We start from the raw sequence: 22,493 nt of genomic DNA on the forward strand, positions 1-22,493 counted from the left end.
TTGTTTACATAGTCACGTCAGCTCTGTTGTGGTTGCTGTTTGCATATCTCTATTTCCTTCATTTCACTTTCAGTCTGTTTTTATCTTTGATTCTGAAGTGTGTCCCCTCTAGGCAGCATTTAGTTGGATTGTGTTTTAAAAATCCAGTGTGGTAATATTTGTCTTTGATTGGAGTTTTAATCCATTCACATTTAATATTAGTAGGGTTGGATTTACATCTGCCATTTCCCTTTTTGTTTTCCATATGTCTCATGCCTTCATTTTGTTCTTTTACTGCTTTCTTTTGCATTGTGTATATGTGTATATTTTTAAATGTAACATTTTCATTTATTACCTTACCATCTATAGCCAATTTCTTAGTGTGATATAGCTTTGCTTCTACCTTCATCTTTTGTGGTGTTATTGGCAAATATATTACATACACATTATATTTCTATGTAGTAGTATATCCCTATTCTTCTATGCAATTGCTTTTCAAATTAGTTCTGGGAAGAAACAAAAATGCATCAGTACTGTATTTTAAAATTATATAATTACCTTTACTGGTGCCCTTTGTTTTCTCATGGGGATATGAGTTGCTGTACGGAGTTCCTCATTTTCAGCTGAAGAAGTTCGTTTAGTGTTTCTCATAAGGTGGGTTTGCTAGCAAGAAGTTCAGATTTATTCATCTAGGAAAGTCTGTATTTTACCTTCATTTTTGAAAGATGGTCTTTGCTGGGTATAGGATTCTTGGTTGAGAATTTTTTTTTTCTTCATTGAGTGCTTTGATTGTGTTACTCCACTGCCTTCTGGCCTTCATTTTTTTTTTTACTGAGAGTCAGCTGTTAATCTTATTGGGGCTTCCTTTATAAGTTATTGGTCATTTTTCTCTTGCAGCTTTCAAGATTATCTCCCTGTCTTTGGGTGTTAAAATAAAGATTACCTCTGATCTTTTGTCTCTGGTTCCTGGCACAGAGGTTCAAAAACTCTTGGAATTTCCTGAGAAGAGTTTCATCTTATGCTAATAAAGTGACTTGAGGCCAGCCCCTAGATAGCCTGAGGATGGGGGCTGGTTACCAGAAAGACAAACACACAATTAGAGGGTTGGGATGTAATGAGTGCCTCATTGGATTTTGGACCTGCATGGGTGTCTAGCCCCTTTGTTTTGGCCAGTTTCTCCCATTTGCACAGGAACATTTACCCAATGTCTGTATCTCCATTTTATCTAGGAAATAACTAGCTTGCTTTTGATTTTACAGGCTCATAGGCAAAGGGACTTGCCTTGTCTCAGATGAGACTTTGGATTTAGACTTTTGAGTTAATGCTAAAATGAATTAAGACTTTGGGGAACTGTTGAAAAGGCATAATTGTGTCTTGAAAAGTGAAAGAAATGAGATTTGGGAGGGGCGGGGGTGGAATGATATGGTTTGGCTCTGTGTCCTCACCCATATCTCATCTTGAATTGTAATTCCCATAATCCCCATCATGTAACAAGGGCAGGACCTGGTGAGTGGTGATTGGATCATGGGGATGGTTTCCTGTATGCTGTTCTTGTGATAGTGAGTTCTCATGAGATCTGATGGTTTTATAAGGGGGTCTTCCCCCTTCACTCATTTGCTCTCTGTCTTGCCTGCTGCCATATTAGACGTGCCTTTGCCTTCTGCCTTCCCCCGTTTTTGTAAGTTTCATGAGGCCTTTCCAGCCATGTGGAACTGAGTCAATTAAACTGCTTTTCTTTATAAATTACCCAGTCTTGGGCAGTTCTTTATAGCAATGTGAAAATGAACTAATACACATATTATCTGTAGCAATCTGTCTTCAAGTTCACTTAATTTTTTCTTCTCTAAAGTCTACTGTAAAGCCCCTCTAGTGAATTTTATTTCATGTATTATACTTTTCATCTCTAGAAATTCCAATTGGTTCTTTTTGATAATTTCTGTCTCTTTACTGGTGTTCTGCCTTTGATGCAACATTACTATCATACTTTACTTTATCATACTTTACTTTATTATACTTTCTTTATCATACTTTCCTTTATCATACTTTCCTTTAGCTTTGGTGACATATTTATAATGGTTCTTTGAAGTCTTCTTCTGTTAAATCCACAGATCTGGCAGTTTCCGTTGCCTGCTGTTGTTTTCTGATATATGGGTTATGCCTCTCTTTTTCTTTGGCTGCCTCAAAACTTTTTGTTGGAAACTGGACACTTTATATGTTTTATTTTTATTTTTTAACTTTAAGTTAAATACTACAGGTGAAAGTTTGTTATATATGTCAACTCATGTCACGGGAGTTTGTTGTACAGATTATTTTGTCACCCTTAAGCCTAGTGCCCACTGGTCAGAAACTGGACATTTTGGATGATACATTGTAGCAACTCTGGGTACTGACTGTTCCCCCTTTCCCATTCTTGCTGTTGTTGTTTGTCTCTTTATTTGCTTAGTGATTGGCTGGATTATTTTAGAGAAGTCAGTTCTCCACCCTGCCCCCAGTGGTGTTTAACTCCTGATGTGGCTCCTGGTGGGGCAGGGCACTGTTGGGTGTGGCCCCTCTTACCTGGGATGAGGGAGGTGTGGCAGCCTTTCTTCCTCTGTCCCTGACCACATGCAGCTGCTAAATTCCAGTAATTGCTGCTGATTGCTCTGTGGTTTAAAAAATGTCCTGGGGCATACATTGCTCTACAAATGAATCCAATCAAACTGTGGCTTCTTTGAAGGAATAGTTTGAGGTCCCTGCTTGATACTTGCTCTGAACCCAAGAAGGATACTTCCAGCTGTCTTATTCCCTAGTTCTTCCCTGAAAGCCAGCAGCCTACAGGTTAGCCTGTGTCTCAAATCTCCTTCTGGTATGGCTTGGCTCTGTGTCCCCACGCAAATCTCATCTAGAATTGCAGTCCCCACGTGTTGAGGGAGGGAAGTGATTGAATTATGGGGGCAGTTTCCCCCACACTGTTCTCATGGTAATGAGTGAGTCTCATGAGATCAGATGGTTTTAAAGTGGCAGTTCTTCCCGTGCACGCTCATATTCCCTCCTGCTGCCTTGTGAAGAAGGTGCCTGCCTCCCCTTTGCCTTCCGCTGTGATTGTAAGTTTCCCAAAGCTTCCCAGCCATGCTTTCTGTTAAGCTTGCAGAACTGTGAGTCAATTAAACCTCTTTCCCTTATAATTACCCGGTCCCAGGTATTATCCTTTATAGCAGTGTGAGAATGGACTAATACCTCCCAGTTGCACTTCACCACAGACTCCAGTGGTGGTGGAACTCCTTTATGTTTAAACTTCTCCACACTCTGTGCAAATGAAGTGGGCTCCTTTGGAAAGAGATTGTCTTCCACAGCTCTGAAGGTTAGTGCTGGTCCATAGCTATCTGCTGTATGTCCTGCTTCTCCACCAGGGACATCTCTCTGCCAAGGCTCTGGAGCTGGGGATGGGGACAAAGGCAAGCTGCTCTCTGAGTGACAGTCCTGCTCTGGGAACTGAGATTTGCTGTAATGGGGAGTCATATCAGCTTGCTTCTCCTGGGATGGAACCATCACCTCTCGAGCCCAGGAAGGGTGATCAGGGCTCCACTGTTTTCAGTGCAGCACACATACAGCAACGCCTCCTTCCTGTGAGTGGAGCTGGAAGAAGGGAGTCCTCACCTCTCTGTAGCATTCAGCTGGGGCTTAGCGTCAGCCACAGGCAGCTGGGGACAGCATGTGAGATGTCCAGCTCCTCCTGGGATGAAAGTCGTCCCACTTGGAGCTGGAGTGAGAGGGAACCTGTGCTGTTAGCTGTGGCTTTCCTGAGTGGATTCTCCCCAACCCCTGAGCTGGGAGGGTGAAAAGGGAGTGGTCTTGGTTGCTCGTCTTTTGTACCAAATGTTTAAGAATTTTCTTGAATAGTATTTCGTTCACTGTTTGCCCTTAGGAGCATTTCCAGAGGTCCCACATGTGTTTTTGTTGTTGTTGTTTAAATAATTTCAATTTTCATAGAGCAAAAACAGGGAAATCTGGAGTATTCATTTCTTGAAAAAATAGCGTTCCTGTGGCTCTGCCCCTCTGTCTGTGTGGCAGGGAGAGCGGCCATGGCTGAATGGGTGAGGAGAAGGAGGAAACCCAGACCCTCAGCCGTTAGGCCACAGCGGTGTCCACGCCCACATTTCCAGACAGCTCCCACTACCCTGCTGCTTAGGGACCCTGTCCTGGCCGGCACTGGGTGAAGCCAGCAAGTTGATATCTATGTGCTGACTTTGGGTGTGATCTGAGGGTTTGTGTGGCTGCCTCTGGACCTAGCAGTTTGAGAGTTTTTCATGTTCATCGGAGGATGTTTATATAGCAGCTCACGATTTCCCTTCTGGTACACACAAGCCTGGGCTGTGCGAATAATCATTTTTCTTACTGTTCTCAACCTAAAACCTTGATAAAGCACTGGCAGGTGGCATTGGTTTCTGTTGGCCACGCGTTCCCGCTGCTGTGGCTGGAGATCTTCAGGGCCTTCATGGGAAATGGCTGGAAGTTGATGGGAGCTGACACTGGCTTCTGGCCATGGGTTAAGTTCCCATCTGAGGTATTTCTAGCAACCCTCCTGCACCTGCAGTCTGGATTTCGGTTCACAGTAGTCATGGATTATATTTCCTCATCGGGATTGCTCGTTCTAGTTTTACAAAAACAGAAGAGAAATTTTATACATCTTCAATATTGTGAAAAACAATATTTATCCTTTTAAAAGATCCTTCCCACCCCTGTTTCACAGGACTCATAATGAACCTGTTATTAAAACTGCTTTAGCACTTGGTGGCAGAGGTATTTGTGGACTTGTACAGTTAATGCACTTACAGAATTAATCATTTTTAGTTCTTTACAAGCCTGCTGAAAAGAATATTTGTACCAAGGGTGGCTATAGCCGTTTTAGGTCTGTGGGTCCATTTGCAGGTAGGCAGTGTTGAGAGTTTTTGGTTTTAGATTACATCAGTAATTCCAAATGTGTTAATTAATGTTTGTTTTTATGAGGAATACAAAATTATGTGAAGGTTATGTGTATTGTTTTTGTAAATTGAATATGAAGCCATCATGTATGAAATATTTTTATTTCATCAAAATACTTTGTTTAAAACAGTGTGGGGAGTAAAAGTTCCCCTTTCTCTAGTCCCCAAATCCTTCTCCATATAAGTAATAACGGTTATTAATATACACTTAGTCATTTAGTTTCCAAATATGTATCTTAAAAAGGACATAGGTAAAGTTTTTCAGAATGAGAAATGATTAATAGTGCCCCTCGTGAGCTTAGAATGAATTTGTAAGTCTGGGTTCTGAAATGCGAATGAGCAGAGAACACAGGTTCGTTTGTCTCAGTGGTGCCAGTTTCTGGTGTGTTCAGACTTAACTGGCATCAAGATCTTCAGACTGACTGTTCTGAAATAAATGGCAAAGTCTGTTGACCCAGATTGTAACCTGGTGATCCTTACAGGAATTGCCAGTTCACCAAACAGGGCTGGAGTGGCGACTTCTTATTCCCAAAACTGCAGGTATTGAGCATGAGTGGTTTGAAGGTTTGGACCATCTGTGTGCGAATCAGGGTTTGTGGCAGAGCCCAGAGTCTGCCTTTTTGAACATGCTGCAAACTGGATCCCTCCTGCAGGGAAGGGGGCTCCGTTCTCACTTCACTTGGTGAGTGGCTTTGTTAGGGGCTCCTGGACTGCTCTGGCCATCCCCCTGCCTCCCCCCACTGACTTCAGGACTCTTGAAATAAATACGTCATTGCTGCGCCCCCAGGTTAAAACTCAGGGAAAAAGAAAACGCTGCCCCAAACATGCTCTCTGGAGCATATCAAAGGAAACACAAGACCCAATGCTGCAGCGGGGCCTTTTTTGAGGCCAGTCCTCCTTTTGTTCTTAAAATATATGTTTGCAGAAATTAACAGGAGGAAAAACATCTCCTGGAGGTCACACAGCTGGCGTCTGACAGATGAGCAACCAGTGACAGGGCTGCCGTCAGAGCCCAGGGCAGGCTCAGGTGGACTGGGTTCCGACACGTGGCTCTGAATTCCGTGTTGGTGTGTGCTGAGGTGGGCACTGGTTCCAGTGTGTAGCTCTTGATTCCATGTTGACGTGTCCTGAGGTGGGCACTGGTTCCAGTGTGTGGCTCTGGATTCCATGTTGGTGTGTGCTGAGGTGGGCCTTGGTTCCAGTGTGTAGCTCTTGATTCCATGTTGACGCGTGCTGAGGTGAGCGTGGGTTCCAGTGTGTGGCTCTGGATTCCATGTTGGCTTGTGCTGAAGTGGGCATGGGTCCTGGTGCGTGGCTCTGGATTCTGTGTTGACATGTGCTGGGGTGGGCATGGGTTCTGGTGCGTGGCTTTGGATTCTGTGTTGGTGTGTGCTGAAGTAGGCTTTGGTTCCAGTGTGTGGCTCTGGATTCCGTGTTGGTGTGTGCTGAAGTGGGTACAGGTTCTTATGCCTGGCTCTGGAGTCCGTGTTGGTGTGTGCTGAGGTGGGTACAGGTTCCGATGCATGGCTCTGGATTCTATGTTGATGCATGCTGAGGTGGGCACAGGTTCCGATGCGTGGCTCTCGATTCCGTGTTGGTGCATGCTGAGGTGGGCATTGGTTGATGTGTGGCTCTAGATTCCATATTGACGTATGCTGAGATGGGCATGGGTTCCAGTGTGTGGCTCTGGATTTCGTGTTGACATGTGCTGAAGCGGGCATAGGTCCTGGTGCATGGCTCTGGATTCCTTGTTGGCTCGTGCTAAGGTAGGGGCATGGGTTCTGGTGCGTGGCTCTGGATTGCGTGTTGACACATGCTGAGTTGGGCATGGGTTCTGGTGCGTTGCTCTGGATTCTGTGTTGGTGTGTGCTGAGGTGGGGGCATGGGTCCTGGTGCATGGCTCTGGATTCTGTGTTGGTGTGTGCTGAAGCAGGCATGGATCCTGGTGTGTGGCTCTGGATTGCGTGTTGACACGTGCTGAGGTGGGTGTAGGTCCCAGTGCATGGCTCTGGGCTCCATGTTTGTGTGTGCTGAGGTGTGCCTAGGTCACCCAAGCCAGTTTTCTGAGTCAGACTGCATTCAGGCAGGCTGGGGGTCAGATCAGCATCCCCTTTGGTGGGAGCCTGGTCTTGCTATGGCCGCGTAGCCCCACCACACCCTGAAGGGTCCTTGCCTGGCACCCTGCAGTTTGGTGAACATGGCTGTGGTTCTTCCTGTAGCCTGATGGGTCTCGTCTGATGAATGTGGGATTTGGTGTCACAGTTTGACCTGGATGTCAGGACTGGGTTCAGCAACCAATGTTTTCTAGAATGGCCAGTTTCTCAATAACTTCAGTGTGTTTAAAGATAAGTTCGCTGTGAGTTTCAAAATTTAGAAGGGATGAAAGAAGACTAAGCCGTTCTGTGCCTTTTTGTTGTACGTAATTGAAATCTTCGCCTCTGGGGTGTGCTGTGTTTTGTGTTCCCAAGATCACAGCATTTCCACGGTATTCAGGAAGACGGGCGGTGGTAGCCAGTGGTGATGCCAAGAAGAGGCCTGGGGCTTGTGCTTTCACTCTTCCCAGAGTCCTCCCTCACCACATCACCACCCCCAAAACAGCTTCAAGACACTGAATGCCAGCGCTAAGCCTTTGTCCAGAACTGTTTCTGGGGGTGGGCTCTGGAGAGGGTGGGTCAGGGTCGTGTACAGCTCCTTCCACGTTCTCCTCTTTTCATCTTCACAAAGAGCTGGCTTGTGTGCCCATGACTGCAGGGATGCCAGTGCCCTGTGGTTGATACCAGCAAACCGTCTGTACTGTGTCCCATGCTGGCACTGCACACGCTCACCCCGCTGTGATGCAGAGTGTTCCTGACAAGAAATTGGGGTACCTGGCCTAACAAAGATTTCTTCTATTGCCCTGACGTATGAACTTAAATACCTTTAAAACATATACCAGGAAAGGGCCGGGCGTGGTGGCTTGCGCCTGTAATCCCAGCACTTTGGGAGGCTGAGGTGGTTGGATCACTTGAGGGCAGGGGTTCGAGACCAGCCGGGCCAACATAGTGAAACCTCGTTTCTACTAAAAATACAAAAGTGAGCCAGGCATGGTGGCTGTCACCTGTAATCCCAGCTACTCGGGAGGCTGAGGCAGGAGAATCACTTGAACCCAGGAGGTGGATGTTGCAGTGAGCCAAGATCACGCCACTGCACTCCAGCCTGGGCAACAGAGAAAGACTCCGCCTCCAAAAAACAAAACAAAACAACGTACACCAGGAAATTTGTTTTATTAAAATATTAAAATTACATGGACTCTGGCCTGAACTGGGAGGTGCAGGTTATGTGGCACGCACTGAGCTGACCCGAGCGTTAGGCTCACGTTCTTGTTAACCCTCTCTCTGGATTCTGTCCTTCCCGAGCGTTAGGCTCACGTTCTTGTTAACCCTCTCTCTGGATTCTGTCCTTCCCGAGCGTTATGCTCACGTTCTTGTTAACCCTCTCTCTGGATTCTGTCCTTCCCGAGCATTATGCTCACGTTCTTGTTAACCCTCTCTCTGGATTCTGTCCTTCACGGGTACTTTGGTGTGACACTTCCTGATCTTGCCCACATTACTGGGATGGTCTTAGGTGTCACCGGTGGTTCAGCCTTGCTGTGCTTTTCCTGCCCTGGTTGTCAGGACCCAGAGTTGCAGGGAGCAGCCTGGAGGTTTTCTCCCAGGGCCAGGGTCCAGTCTACCTGCCCTTCCTGTGGCAAAAGGAGAAATTTCCATCTGCTTTATTGGGATAATTCAAAAGTTAATGCTCAAATTTTACATTTGATGAAAAATAGTAGAAAACGCAAATGACACTGTATCTTGGACATTTTGTTTTAAGATTTCAAGATTACAAATTGTGAGATTAAGTATGAAGGATGGCACTTCTGAGAGTGTCACTTGGTTAGATGAGGGTCTGTTTTCTGATTACAGGAGGTGAAGATTGGCAGGTTCAATTCTTCTAAACAAAGCCTTCAGGGTTGCCATACTCAAGCTCTGTGCTCATGTACAGGATCTGGACGTGTGCGCTGGTGGGGCCTGCGAACGAGGTCTACGACTCCCTGTGTGTTCAGTGCTGGCCAGAGGTCCCGGCTTCTCTGCACATTTTTGATAGGACACTGCCATTTAACCTCTCTAACAGGAATAATTTTGGTAAATTATGGATATTAATATTCTTTACAATATTTCATAATTTTCTTCATGAAACACGAAGCACTTTTTTACAACTAAGGTATAGCTAAAACAGGAAAAATCATTTTTCGTTGTTTTGTGCGGAAACTTTCTCATTTCTGTGACCTAACTTCTTGGTCATCACCAGCGTTTTACAGCACACCTCATCTGTCTTCATTGTTTTGGATGTCGCTTTCTCTCTGAATTGAATCCTAGTTTTAAAGAATGTTTTACCATTATTCTTCCTGGTCTCCAAGAGGCGTTTGGGTTTTTTGTGCCTTCTCATAGAACAGACTCTGCAGGGCTCTGCCTGCAGAAGAGGCAGGTGTCTGGTTTTGATGGATTCTTTCTGAATTATTAAGTCCAGCTGTGATGACCTTGGCCCCAGAAGGACCATGCCTGGCCTGGGCTTAGGGACCCCGAGGTGCTTCTGAAACCTGCTGCTACTCCCAGCTGCACGTGGCCGTTGTCTGCCCGCATAGTGGATGAGTGGTGGCCTCGCAGCACTCTTCATGCTCACACTTCGATCATGTCTGTTTGTGTACCTTCTAGGACTCCAGCCTCTTCTAATTGCTCACCTGGCAGTAGAGAGGGATTCCCTTGCTGGTTCTCCATGGAGGCGCATGTGAGAGCAGGGGCTCAGGAAGCTGGTGGTGGGATGGAGCCCTAGCTCCAGGGTCATCTGATGGGATGTGCAGCAGCCAGCCAGGTGCTACAGGGACACTGGTGTGGTTAGTGGAGACCACACAACTGAAAATGTGGGTTCTACTGCCAGCCCAGTGTGGTGTTCAAAGGGTGGAATTCCTAAAAAATTCTATGCAGAAATGGGAGATTAAGGCATGCTTGTCAGGAAGGCTGGCCTCCTCAGGGCTGGCGTGCTGTGGGTGGTGGCTGACCTGCCTAGCAGGCGGCCAGATGCTTGAGTGTGAGGTTTGTGGGGCTCAGACTTTGGGTGGGCCTGAGGCTTCCTCATCCCGAGGGCGAGTGAAGTTAGAAGGGAGAGGAAGCTGTTGCCTTTGCACATTGCTGCACTGCCTAGGGGATTAGGGCATTTCTGTATCTCACAGTAAGAACAAAACAGAAAAGAGAGATTTGAAGGCAAAGGAAGTGGGGAGAAGGGCGAGCCCCTGCAGGCCAGCAGATACCCGTAAAAGCAGCAGGGGTGTTGGCGTGCAGAGGTGAGTTGTGTTCAAGCCACGTGCACTGACTCTCCGGAGAGCGTGTGTGGTGTGCGTTGGGGTTTCTGAAGATCACATTTTAAGATGCTTCTTTGGGTGGTGGTTTTGTTTGCTAGTGTGTTACAGATTTGCCTTTAGGTCTGAGGCCTAAATCTCTGGCCTGTAGGCCGGGGAGACACTGTAGCAGTGCTGTGTTAGCTTTGAGTGAGTTCCAGTCTCATGGGTTTGATAATACTCATTGTGTGAATAGATGACTGACAACATGTCACTGGGGTTTGGGTGGGGAGGGTGTGGGTCACCTGGTGTCCCTAAATGGATGTGCCTTGTTTGCCTATGTTCTGAGATGGCCTGTGGCCCAAGATGCTCTGCATCTCAATTCATGGGAAGCTCAGGGAGTCTGAGCCATTGCCATCACTGTCGTCTTCATTAAACTGAGACATTTACGTGACTTTTGTTCTCGGCATCGGGTGCTCTCCGGAGCACTTTCTGTGGCCTGTGTTTAGTTCTTGGGTGGGTGGCTGTTGTTCTGCTCAGCCAGCAGGTGAGAGTGCTCAAGGCAGGTTGGCGATGACATCTCTGAGGGCCAGGAACAGAAAGTGGCTCCCAGGAGAAACACTGATCACTCATCAGGAAACCACTCCTCCTTGCCACCAAAATCTAGTGGAATGTACCAAGTCAATGATCTCTGACAGATCCTTACACCTGAGAAGATTTACTGTCACACAGAATGAGCCAGTTAACTCTTTGGCTCCTGGTGAGAAGAGCATTACTGAAGAATGGTCCAGGAAACCGTAGAAGTCCCACAGCTCCCATGGGACTTTTGGGAAGCTTATGTGTGAGAAAGACTAAAAATTTATGAATGAACAGTTTATAAACAGTGAAGAAGTTGGTGGAAGAGGATAAGGAGGCCAAGAGTGCACAGGAAATAGCACATCTCTGGCCTTGCAAAGGAACATTGGTGCCCCATGTGCTTCAGTTCCGTCTGGAGACATCAGATGCCAGTGGTGCCTGCTGTAGTAAGCCAGGCACTGCAGAACACAGGGCTGAAAGGCCATCAGCTTCACAAAGGGCTCTTCAGAGGAGAACCTTCAGTCTGGGGACACTGGCCGGTGAGCGGGAACAGCAAGAGCTCTGTGCGCTGAGGCTTGCTGGGAGCCTTACTGGCCAGTTCTTTGTAATCCCATAACTTTGTGTGTTTCACCTTCCCCTGCCCCCAGATATTGCAGCCGTACATTTGTACTTCTGGATCTAAGTGAAGACCATCCACTTACCTTTTTTGTTGTGCACATTCACTATTTAGTTCATTTCTAGAAAACTTTTCTCTCTGAGTACATTTGTAGATTTTTCTTCTTCAGTGACATTTGTTTGATCCCATCTCTACAAAAAATAACAAAAATTAGCTGGGCATCGTGGTGCATGCCTGTAGGTGGTAGCCTGAGGTGGGAGGATCAGTCAAGCCTGGGAGGTTGAGGCTGCAGTGAGCTGTGATCATGCCACTGCACTGCAGCCTGGGTGACAGAGAGAGACCCTGTCTCAAAGAAAGAAAAAAAAAAGATCTCTGTTTGAAGTTCATAAACTAGAGACTTTTTTTTTTGGCATCTTATTCCTAATAATTTCAATGGAAACAATAGGTAATGATTTATATTTCAATAAATCTCATTTCCTGTTGATTTTCCTTATGATATCCAAAATGGAATCTTAGGGGAATCACCTTGTATTAGTCTGTTTACACACTGCTGTAAAGAACTACCTGAGACTGGGTAATTTAGAAAGAATAGAGGTTTAATTGACTCACAGTTCCACGTGGCTGGGGAGGCCTCAGGAAACTTACAATCATGTCAGGAGGCGAGGGGAAAGCAAGGCATATCTTAACATCGTGGCAGGAGAGAGAACAGGGAGGTGCCACACACTTCTAAATGATCAGATCTTGTGAGAACTCACCATCATGAGAACAGCAAGGGGCAAATCTGCTTCCATGATCCAGTCACGTCCCACCAGGTCCCTCCCCTGATGTGTGGGGATTACAGTTTGACATGAAATTTGGGTGGGGAGACAGAGACAAACCACATCATTCTGCTCCTGGCCTCTCCCAAATGTAATGTCCTTCTCACATGTCAAAACCAGTCATGCCTTCCCAACAATTCCCCAAAATCTTATTCCAGCATTAACTCAAAAGTCAAGTCCAAAGTCTCATCTGAGACAAGGTAAGTCCCTTCTGCCTATGAGCCTGTAAAATCAAAAACTAGTTACTTTCAGGATACAATGGAGGTGCAGGCATTGGGTAAATGCACCCATAACAAAAGGGAAAAATTGGCCAAAACGAAGGGCTACAGTCTGAAACCCAGCAGGACAGTCATTAAATCCTAAAGTTCCAGAATAATCCCTTTACATGCCATGTCTCATATCCAGGGCATGCTGATGCAAGAGGTGGGTTTCCAAGGCATTGGGCATCTCCACGGACCTTGTGGCTCTTCAGGGTACAGCCCCATTCGGCTTCTTTCACAGGCTGGCATTGAGTGCCTGTGGCTTTTTCTGATGTGTGGTGCAAGTTGTTGGTGGATCTACCATTCTGGGGTCTGGAGGACAGTGGCCCTCTTCTCACAGCTCCACTAGGCAGTATTCCAGTGGGGACTCTGTGTGGGGGCTGCAACCCCACATTTCCCCTTCATGCTGCCCTAGCAGAGGTTCTTCTTGAGGGCTCTACCCTTGCAGCAGATTTCTGCCTGGATGTCCAGGCATTTCCATATGTCCTCTGAAATTGAGGCAGAGGCTCCCAAACTCCTGCCTTCTGTGTACCTGCAGGCCCAATACCATGTAGAAGCCACCAAGACTTGAGCTTTGCACCCTCTGAAGTCATGGTTGAAGCTATACCTTGGCCCCATTTAGCCACTGCTGGAGGTGGAGTGGCTGGGACACAGGGCACCATGTCCAGAGGTGCACAGTGAAGCAGGACCCTGGGCCTGGCTGAGGAAACCATTTTTCCCTCCTAGGCCTCTGGACCTGTGATGGGAGGGGCTGCCATGAAGGTCTCTGAAATGCCCTGGAGACATTTTCCCCATTGTCTTGGCAATTAACATTGGCTCTTCATTACTTATGCAAATTTCTGCAGCTGGCAGCTTGAATTTCTTCCGAGAAAGGGTTTTCTTTTCTACCATTTGGAGGGTCAGACTTCTAATTTTCAAACTTGTATGCTTTGCTTGCTTTTTAAACATAAGTTCCAATTTCAGATCATCTCTTTGTGAACACATATGACTGTATGCTGTTAGGAGCACCCAGGCCACATGTTGAACCCTTTGCTCCTTAGAAATTTCTTCTGCCAGATATCCTAAATCATCTCCCTCAAGTTCAAGGTTCCGCATATCTCTAGGGCAGGGGCAAAATGCCACCAGTCTGTTTGCTAAGGCAAAGCAAGAGTGACCTTTACTCCAATTTCCAATAAGTTCCTCATCTCCATTTGAGACTACCTCATCCTGGACTTCATTAGTCAGCATTTTGGTCAAAACCATTCAACGAGTCTCTAGGAAGTTCCAAACATTCCCACATCTCCCTGTCTTCTTCTGGTCCCTCGAAACTATTCCAACCTCTGCCCATTACCCAGTTCCAAAGACACTTCCACATTTTCAGGTATCTTTATAGCAGTGGCCCACTTCTCTGGTACCAATTCTCTGCGTTAGTCTGTTTTCACACTGCTATAAAGAACTACCTGAGACTGTGTAATTTATAAAGAAAAGAGGTTTAGTTGACTCACAGTTCTGTATGGCTGGGGAGGCCTCAGGAAACTTACAGTCATGGAAGAAATGGAAGCAAGGCACATCTTATGTGGCAGCAAAGCAAGGCATATCTGACATGGCAGCAGGACAGAGAGAAAGGGGAGGTGCCACACACTTTTAAATGATCAGATCTCATGAGAACTCACTATCATGAGAACACCAAGAGGAAAATCTGCCCCCATGATCCAGTCATCTCCCAGCAGGTCCCTCCCCTGACACATGGGGATTACAGTTTGACATGAGACTTGTGTGGGGACACAGAGCCACAGCATATCACACCTTTAGGACATGCAGGTGGTGTGTGGAGCAAATAGCATCTGAAGGTAGTGATGACAGATTAAGGGAAGGGGTGGGCATTTCATGGAGGGGTGAGGCACAGGCTTGTGCCTAGTGGTGTTGGGACAGGGCAGGCCTGGGAATGGTGAACATAACAACTTGGCAGTGAGACATTAGCTCAAGCCCTGGCTTTGCTTCCTGGCCATTTGCGTGAGCCAAGTTCCCCAAGGTCATGAAGCTTCACTGTGTCCCATGGGGCACTGCTCAGAGTGAGGGACGTGGTGGGTGGGGATTGCATCACACAGTGCTGGGCACATAGTGACTGCACCTGGTCCTTCCTCCAGAGTCCGGACGGGTCAGCCTCTAGAATTACATTCTTGAGACTTCTTGATAGGATCCTGCCACATGCTCTGTCATGCCATGGGCCCTGAGCATCAGACGTAATCCTTTACCTGATGTACATGCAAGTGTGCCAAAGCTGTCAGCATGACATGGGTTGTGTGATAGGTTTTTGTGCAGTGCGTGATGTGGAAAGCTGATGCCTGATGCCGAGTGTTTTTGTTGTGATGGTTTCTTTGGCATGGGTACTGCCGTCATGCTCCTATCCCACGACCTAATTCATAAACACCTCTCCAGTCATAGCTGTTGGAGGGCCTGTCCGCCTGTCTACAGATGCCCAGACAGGGAGTTGAGGGTCTGGCCTATGGGAAGTAAAAGTGGGACCCCTTAGTCGCTGGTTGGTTTTCAGGGTCATCTCTGCCCTTTGCCCCTTCTTGAGGCTGTGTTACACCCCGGAGACCCCCAGGCATTGCACCTGGCAATCACTGGGTTACCTCGAAGGGTTGGTTGAATTGCATGCATTATCTTTATCTCGGATCAATGTCATCCCGCAGCCTCATTTCAGCTTTCAGGATTGCTTTGTTTTTGTATTATATTTTTAACAATGCAAAGTATTCAAAAGCTAGCTCTACCCTATGAGAGACCCTTCCCAGCCCTAGCAATGTGATGATAAACCCTGGGAAATGTTCATCAGTGAGTATGAAGGGCCCTCGACACACACCAGGTTGTCAGATGTTTTTCTCCATTCTTTCTTCTTAGTAATGGATTTCATTGTATCCAATATGCTGTTCATTATAAGATATCTTGATTGCAGAAATGAAAAAATTGTACAAAATCATTTGTTTACAGTCAGCAAAATTATTTCTTCTCAGAAATCTACACTTGTAGAGGTTAGGGCAAAGGTCATTGTCTCCATGGAGGTGCTGACGCTTAAAGGTAGTGGCAGAGTTGTTCCGGGGACCTTGGAGAAGTCCCCCTTCTAGGGGACCTCTCGTAACAGCCTTCTCAAAGGTCAGTCTCCTACATGTTTTTGTTGTTGTTGCTGTTGTTTGTTTTTTGAGATGGGGTCTTGCTCTGTTGCCCAGGCTGGAGTGCAGTGGTGAGATCACAGTTCTCTGCAGCCTTGACCTCCTGGGGCTCAAATGATCCTCACACCTCAACTTTCTGAGTATCTGAAACTACAGGTTTGCACCACCATTCTTGGCTAAGTTTTTGTATTTTTTATAGAGACGGTGGGGGGGGGTCTCACTTTGTTCCCCAGACTGGTCTTGAACTCCTGGGCTCAAGTAATCCTCCTGCCTTGGCCTCCTAAAGTGCTGAGATTTCAGGTATAAGCCACCATGCCCAGCCCAATCTCCCAAGTTTTAAGGAGACCTAATTCTTAATTGTGAGGGAAGCTTCATCTGATTTTAAGCATCATTTTCATAAGCTATTTAGGCAAAATACAACTATTGACTAGTCTTACTAAATTTAGATTACTCAGCATCACTGATAAGCTGTTAAGCTGTTATGACCATACTACCAAAACAGCTGAGATGACTAGTAGCTAATGGGAGAAAACTGTACACACAGGTATGGAAACCTAAGATGTAAGCTCTGCCAATTCTTTTTTCTAAATTTCAACTCCATGGTTATTGGAGTAGAAAGTGGAGTTCTATTGATTCATGACATCAGATTTGACATTTTTCTTAACCTTTTATTAGGTTCAGGGAGCAAGTTTCCGAGGTTGGAAAGAAGTGACTTCACTGTTTAATAAAGATGATGAGCAACATCTCCTGGAAAGATGTAAATCTCCCAAGTCCAAAGGGTAAGTCACAATTGTGTAAGAAAATGATCATTTCAGGAGAGGGAGGAAGTCACTGAGGAGGTGGAAATGAAAACTTGATGGCATAAATACAGTGTAATTGGACACTCTGTGGGGCGTGGCAAGTCCCTGTTTCCCTCCCCACTCCGTCTGTCCCTGTTGAGTGGCAGACGGTCATGGATTTTGTGATGTGTGCTTCGGAGTTAACATCGCCCTTGTGAATAAACAGAAATGGGCTGGGCACGGTGGCTCATGCCTGTAATCCCAGCACTTTGGGAGGCCAAGGCAGGCAGAACACAGGGTCAGGAGTTCGAGACCAGCCTGGCCAACATGGTGAAACCCCGTCTCTACTAAAAAAAAAAACAAAAAACAGAAATTAGCCGGGCATGGTGGCGTATGCCTATAATCCCAGCTACTTGGGCGGCTGAGGTGGGAGAATTGCTTGAACCTCTGGGAGGCAGAGGCGACAGAGCAAGACTCCGTCTCAAAAAAAAAAAAAAGCCAGAAATGAGTTGTGTTGTTCGATGAAAAAAGAACAAACTATACTTTGGATAAAAGGTCATGAGGGTCTCTGTTGGCATTTTGAAAGGTTATGGAAAAGTGGAAAATAACTTAGAATTATAAATTGAACTTATTAGCCTTAAAGCAGCCTGTAGCCACACTTAAGATTTTTAGTAGTTTCAGAAAAAAACCAAACCAAAACAACAACAACAACAAAATGACTGTTAAAAATGCAAAGGATTGACTGGTAAACTGTAAAAGATTTTAGAAAATTTAATAAATTTAAACTGACCTTGCTAATTTATCATCAGTGTTTCAGAATTTTAAAAAGTGTAAAGTTGAAAATGTAAGTTCAGTGACTACCCAATGATATTACCAATGGCATATTTACTCCGTGTTATGGACAGTTGTTTGATTAGAAGATGAATCCTGGTGAGTCTACAAGTACAGAGTTTGCTTTTGTTTGAGAACTGTGGGCCCTCTGGTCTGCCTCTCTGCTCTTTTGTGCACTGAGGACAGACACGTGGCCTGGCGTGCTTTGGCGGAGCTGTGCCTTCACCTTTAATCCTCATCTGTAGAAGACGGGTAGACTGGTTCACCTGCTAATGAACCGGTCAGGTGACCTGCTAATACATCAGCATCTGGAAGGAGAGGGCCTGGGCACTGGTGTTCTTAAAAATGTTCCCAGGTGATGCTCATGGACAGTCAGGGTGAAGAGTAGTTGAAGATCTTTCTTCAGTAGCTGTCGCTCCCTGCCATTTCCTTTTTATAGTAGATGGTGTTCTGAATGCTTATTTTTGTTGAGTAAATTACCTACTAAATGCTTGACACAACCTTGCTATATTAATAATCCAATTGCAAACCTATTTGAAAAATTGAATAGATTTCCCTCCTTGTTTCTTAATCTAGACCCTGGATTCTCATAGATCTGATTTGCTCAAAATTTTGAGTATTACCTTCCTATTTCCTTGAGGACCTCTCTTGTGTGATAATACTTCTTTCTTGTCAGAACTAGTTATTTGCTTATGTATTGCCAAGTGGTGTCCTAAAATACAGCTTTTACACACTTCATTAACAACATGTAGTGACTAATTTTTCCTTAACTTTAATATTTGAAAATTTTCATATAGACTTGTGTTAGTTTTCTAAACAATTTTTTTTAAATTTGAAAGAATTTTATGTTTGTAAAATGGATACAGCTTGAGGCCCTAAGACCACTGGGTCACCAACACCTAACTCTTTCATCTCCTATAGAACTAACTTACGATTAAAAGAAGAGTTGAAGGCAGAGAAGAAATCTGGATTTTGGGACAATTTGGTTTTAAAACAGAATATACAGTCTAAAAAACCAGATGAAATTGAAGGTTGGGAGCCTCCAAAACTTGCTCTTGAAGACATATCAGCTGACCCTGAGGACACCGTGGGTGGCCACCCATCCTGGTCAGGCTGGGAGGATGACGCCAAGGGCTCGACCAAGTATACCAGCCTGGCCAGCTCTGCAAACAGCTCCAGGTGGAGCCTGCGCTCGGCAGGGAGGCTGGTGAGCATCCGACGGCAGAGTAAAGGCCACCTGACGGACAGCCCGGAGGAGGTGGAGTGAGGGGGGCTGCATGGCAAGTGTGCCCCGACGTGGTGGCCTTTTATTAGTATACCATGTAGTTGTTGAGTCTTTTCTGTTAGAAAGAATAGAGTCTACTTTTTGCCTATATTTCATATTTGGACCTCTGTTTCATTGTTTAATGAACTCTCTCACACACACTGTGACTCCTTGGTGAACACATGCAGGGATTGTACATTTGATTGCCTTATTGCAGAAATACCCATCAGTCCATGTTTTGCAGAAACTGGAGATGGGAATTTTTGATGCTGTCCCATAGTACAGCAGTAATGATGTGCAGTTTGCCACAAATTATCTTCATGCTGCTCTCTGTCGTAGTTCTGTTTCAGGACTTCTATACCTCTTTCTTGTATGTAGCACATGCAAACGCAGCAGTCATGCAGTTCTTTTCTTTTGCCAGAAAATTACAGTGAGGAGGTAAGATGAATCTTCCAAAGTTAGGTTAAATTTTGTTTAACTTGACAAATTAAACTTTGTTCTTATTAAACAAATATTTAAACAAATACTGGAAAAGCAAAGGTTATATTTGGGCATAAAATGTCAGTATCTTAAAATGCATGTTCATCTTTTCCTGAGGGAGGAATAGCCTCTTGTGTGTGCACTGGATAGTAACCATGGTTCTTTTTTGGAATTTTATTTTTACCTCTTTTGAACTTCTAAATCAGTTCCTTTATTTTCTTAAAACATTTGCTCTCTCTTTTGTTTACAGATTAAAGAAGTATGATGATAATTTTATTTAGGAAACATTGTCTTGCTCATTACCGAGTGAAGACTGTGCATAAAATACTGAAGTGCCTCTTTTTTATTAGGCTCATATGTTTGTTCTTGCAAAGCGAGATGCCGATTGTGATGGGTGTTAGATCTGTAAGAAGCTGTGTTTTCTCCACAAGAACTGACGGCCAGTTTGAGAGCATCTCGCGCGTTCTTTTTCTGTCTGTTTTACTGTCCTTGACAATGTGATCCTGCACAATATCAGGTGCCAGTTATGTGTCCCTGGCAGGTTGGCGCTTATCAGCAAGTCCTGCAGATATCTATCTTAGGTAAAAGTGGTTTGAAAGAAAAGGTATATTTTTCTTTTTTGTTTAAAAGCAAAATAAAACCTCCAGTTACACTGTGCATTCCCCTCACGTAAAAAAAAGACAAAAACCCTTTCCTGAGTTGCTTGGCATGCACTTCTGTGCTGTTTCATGCGTGTGGATGTTCCTTCCGCTTGTTCCTGTGGAATAACTGAGTGTGCCTGATGGCAGAACACACTGCAGTGTTATCAGTGTCTGCATGTTTTTTAATAGAACAGGTTTACTTGATCTGTCATCTGTTATGGAAAAAACAGCAATTACTTTTGCATCAACCTAATACATCCATTCATCTAGCTAAATCTATAATCTGTATCAATCACTTATACCTATCAATCATCTGTATCTATTCACCTACCCTCTATGTCTGTCATCTCTCAGACTGCATCCATCTAGCCTTCTGTCAATCATCTACTTTTTTTAATAGAATAAGAAGTTTACTTACCAAGTCTTGAAAGGGGGACATGCTTCAAGTGGTGTTCAAACAAAAATTCCAGTTCGTATTAGAACCTTGAAATGGTGAAGTTGTGGAGGTTTTCTTTGTTCCATAATACAGAGACAAGTTCATAATTTTTAGTGTAACAGCTAAGTTGACAAATTCTAAGTTTCCTCAGGTAAACAGTCGTAACTGTCTTTCTCCCTAGAGAAGTGCTTTCCGGGGTAGTAAAAACATTCACCATTCCATGACTTCTGCAAATACTTTCAAGCGGAAGTCAGTGTAGGCTTGTTTTTGGCTAACATGGTCTTGCTGCGCAGGAATGTAAACACTGTGTTTGAAACTCTGGAAATCACACGTGTGTGGGGAGATGGGGACGCTGCCCACGTAGTGGGGAGCTCTGTGGTGTGATGGCATCAGCAGTTGCTGTGCCTCTGTTGGAACGCTAAGTGCCTGCAACTCACGTCAATCATAGAATTGTGACGCACAGTTGGCAAAATAGTTCTTTATGCTATTTCTCAAAATGTGAGGACAAACCCAGATTGGGATTGGAATGTGCATGTAAATCAAATTTTTCTTATCTACAAAGACTCACGTAAAAATGATTTTTTCTTCTGTGCCTGATTAACTATGGTTTTTAATATAAATATTTATTGGTGTGCTTTGGGAGAAAAAATATCTTTTTTTGAAAGAACTTACCAAAGCAAATTTGTTATCTTCACAAGTCAATGGGAGAATGTGGTTTTTCTTCTGGGTGTTTGAATTGTGTAAACACACAGCTTCCCTGTGTGAAGACAGCTGTCCTGTGCTCCTTCTACTGTACTTTTAAAATTTTTTAATAGGAAAGTGATGGGATTCAGAGAAGGGTTCCTCCTTAGTGCTGAGGCTTTTTAAAAATAAAAATATTGTTTCTAACCTCTTTCATTATTGGTTTCCATGATTATTGGCATCTGCTTACGATGGCTTTAATCACTCAGAGCTAATGGCACCTTTCCTATTTAGCCTCATTTTAGAATGCAGTAAACACATGTGGACTTTTCATGAATAAATGAGCAACTTCAACCTTGGTTTTCAAGATGTGTCTTTTGCGTATTTGAATGGCCTGTGTGTGACTGCGTCCTTGGCGCAGGGCCCTCCACTCTGGAGGGCAACAGTGTGGTGGGGCACCCTGGCTGCTGTTTTTGGTTCTTTATTTCATGAGTTATGTCCTTAAGCAAGATTTTACTCCTTCAAGTGGAGAAACATGAACATAGTAGCAACAATTCATTTCTATTTATCTTTAAAAAAATTGACTATCTCTTAGAAATAAGTTTTTTAGAAAGCAGTGGCCTGTTCTAGAGAATGCTCTTCACTTCCCGTGGGAACGGGACCCTGGAGTCTGCAGTGCCTTTGAGGCTGTTTTTGGGGTGCAGATGCTTTGCAGGGAGGTGCAGGGCCGTGTGGGATCCCTCTTCTCCGACTGCATCCTGAGCAGGTGGCCTCCCTGGCCTTCCTCGCTGGCCTCATGGGTGAGTGTGGACTGCACTGTCACCTACTCCACCCTCGCTGGGGAACATGGATGGCATTGGTGCCCACTCTGCTCCCCCCAGCCTTGCCTGGTGCCCTCAGAGCCTAAGCCTGAGCTTCTCACCCACACCTGCCATGTAATTCCGATCGTCCTCTGGCTGTCTCACAGGTGAACCATTCTGCCCTCTCTTACTCTCCCGGTTTAGTTTTAGCCATGAATGTGCTTTTGAGTTTTTTTGGTCATTCTTCAGTTGATATTTGCTTGATCAACCAAAAGACCAGCTAGTAGGGCACACTTGAGTCAGCTCTGAAGAGATCAGTTGGCTAAGATGATTTTTCCAGATCAGCATTAACTTGATCATTTAAAAAACAAAAAAACAAAAAAACCTCAACTGCAGAGTGTACTCTAGTCTGGGTGACAGAGTGAGGCCCTGTTAAAAAAAAAAAAAAAATGCTCAGGGTAGTCCAAAGGTTGTTTAAACAGTGCTGAATGACTGAGATAGTTTGCTGCGGCTATTTTTTTCCTTCTGGTAAAAAAAAGTTTTAGCCCAGCTGATGAGGTAGGAATGCACCGTGGGCGGCCTTGGCCTCGGTGGAAACAGAGTGGCTCTCCTCATCCAGGTGCTGTGTTGCTTGGTAGAAGTGTCTCTGCCTGGGGCTGCGACTTGCGCCATGAACTCTCTGACCCAGCACCAGCCAGAATCAACACCTGGGGATTTAAACTGCAGCAACAAGTGGTTCCCCTCTTGGCCTGCGGTTCTGTCATCCCCAAATTGTTCATAATGGTGGATATGAGACATCAAAACGAGGGCTGAATCAGATGAAATTATGCTCAATTCAGCCTCAGATTTCAGTGATTTATTGTTTTCTAGTT

General features: G+C 45.0%; 1 protein-coding gene across 1 annotated transcript in view; it reads left to right on the plus strand.

Annotated features, from left to right (window-relative positions):
• TDRP (testis development related protein) overlaps nt 1-21,188 on the plus strand; it is a 55,846-nt gene extending 34,658 nt beyond the window's left edge. The window contains exons 3-4 of the mRNA XM_010363122.2: nt 16,385-16,488; nt 18,241-21,188. Of these exons, the coding sequence (XP_010361424.1) occupies nt 16,385-16,488; nt 18,241-18,586 (450 nt within the window). The 3' untranslated portion in view covers nt 18,587-21,188. The remainder of the gene's footprint in view (nt 1-16,384; nt 16,489-18,240) is intronic.
• Nucleotides 21,189-22,493: the final 1,305 nt, after the last annotated feature.

This window comes from Rhinopithecus roxellana, chromosome 9, assembly GCF_007565055.1.
Source record: "Rhinopithecus roxellana isolate Shanxi Qingling chromosome 9, ASM756505v1, whole genome shotgun sequence".
NCBI classification, from domain to species: domain Eukaryota; kingdom Metazoa; phylum Chordata; class Mammalia; order Primates; family Cercopithecidae; genus Rhinopithecus; species Rhinopithecus roxellana.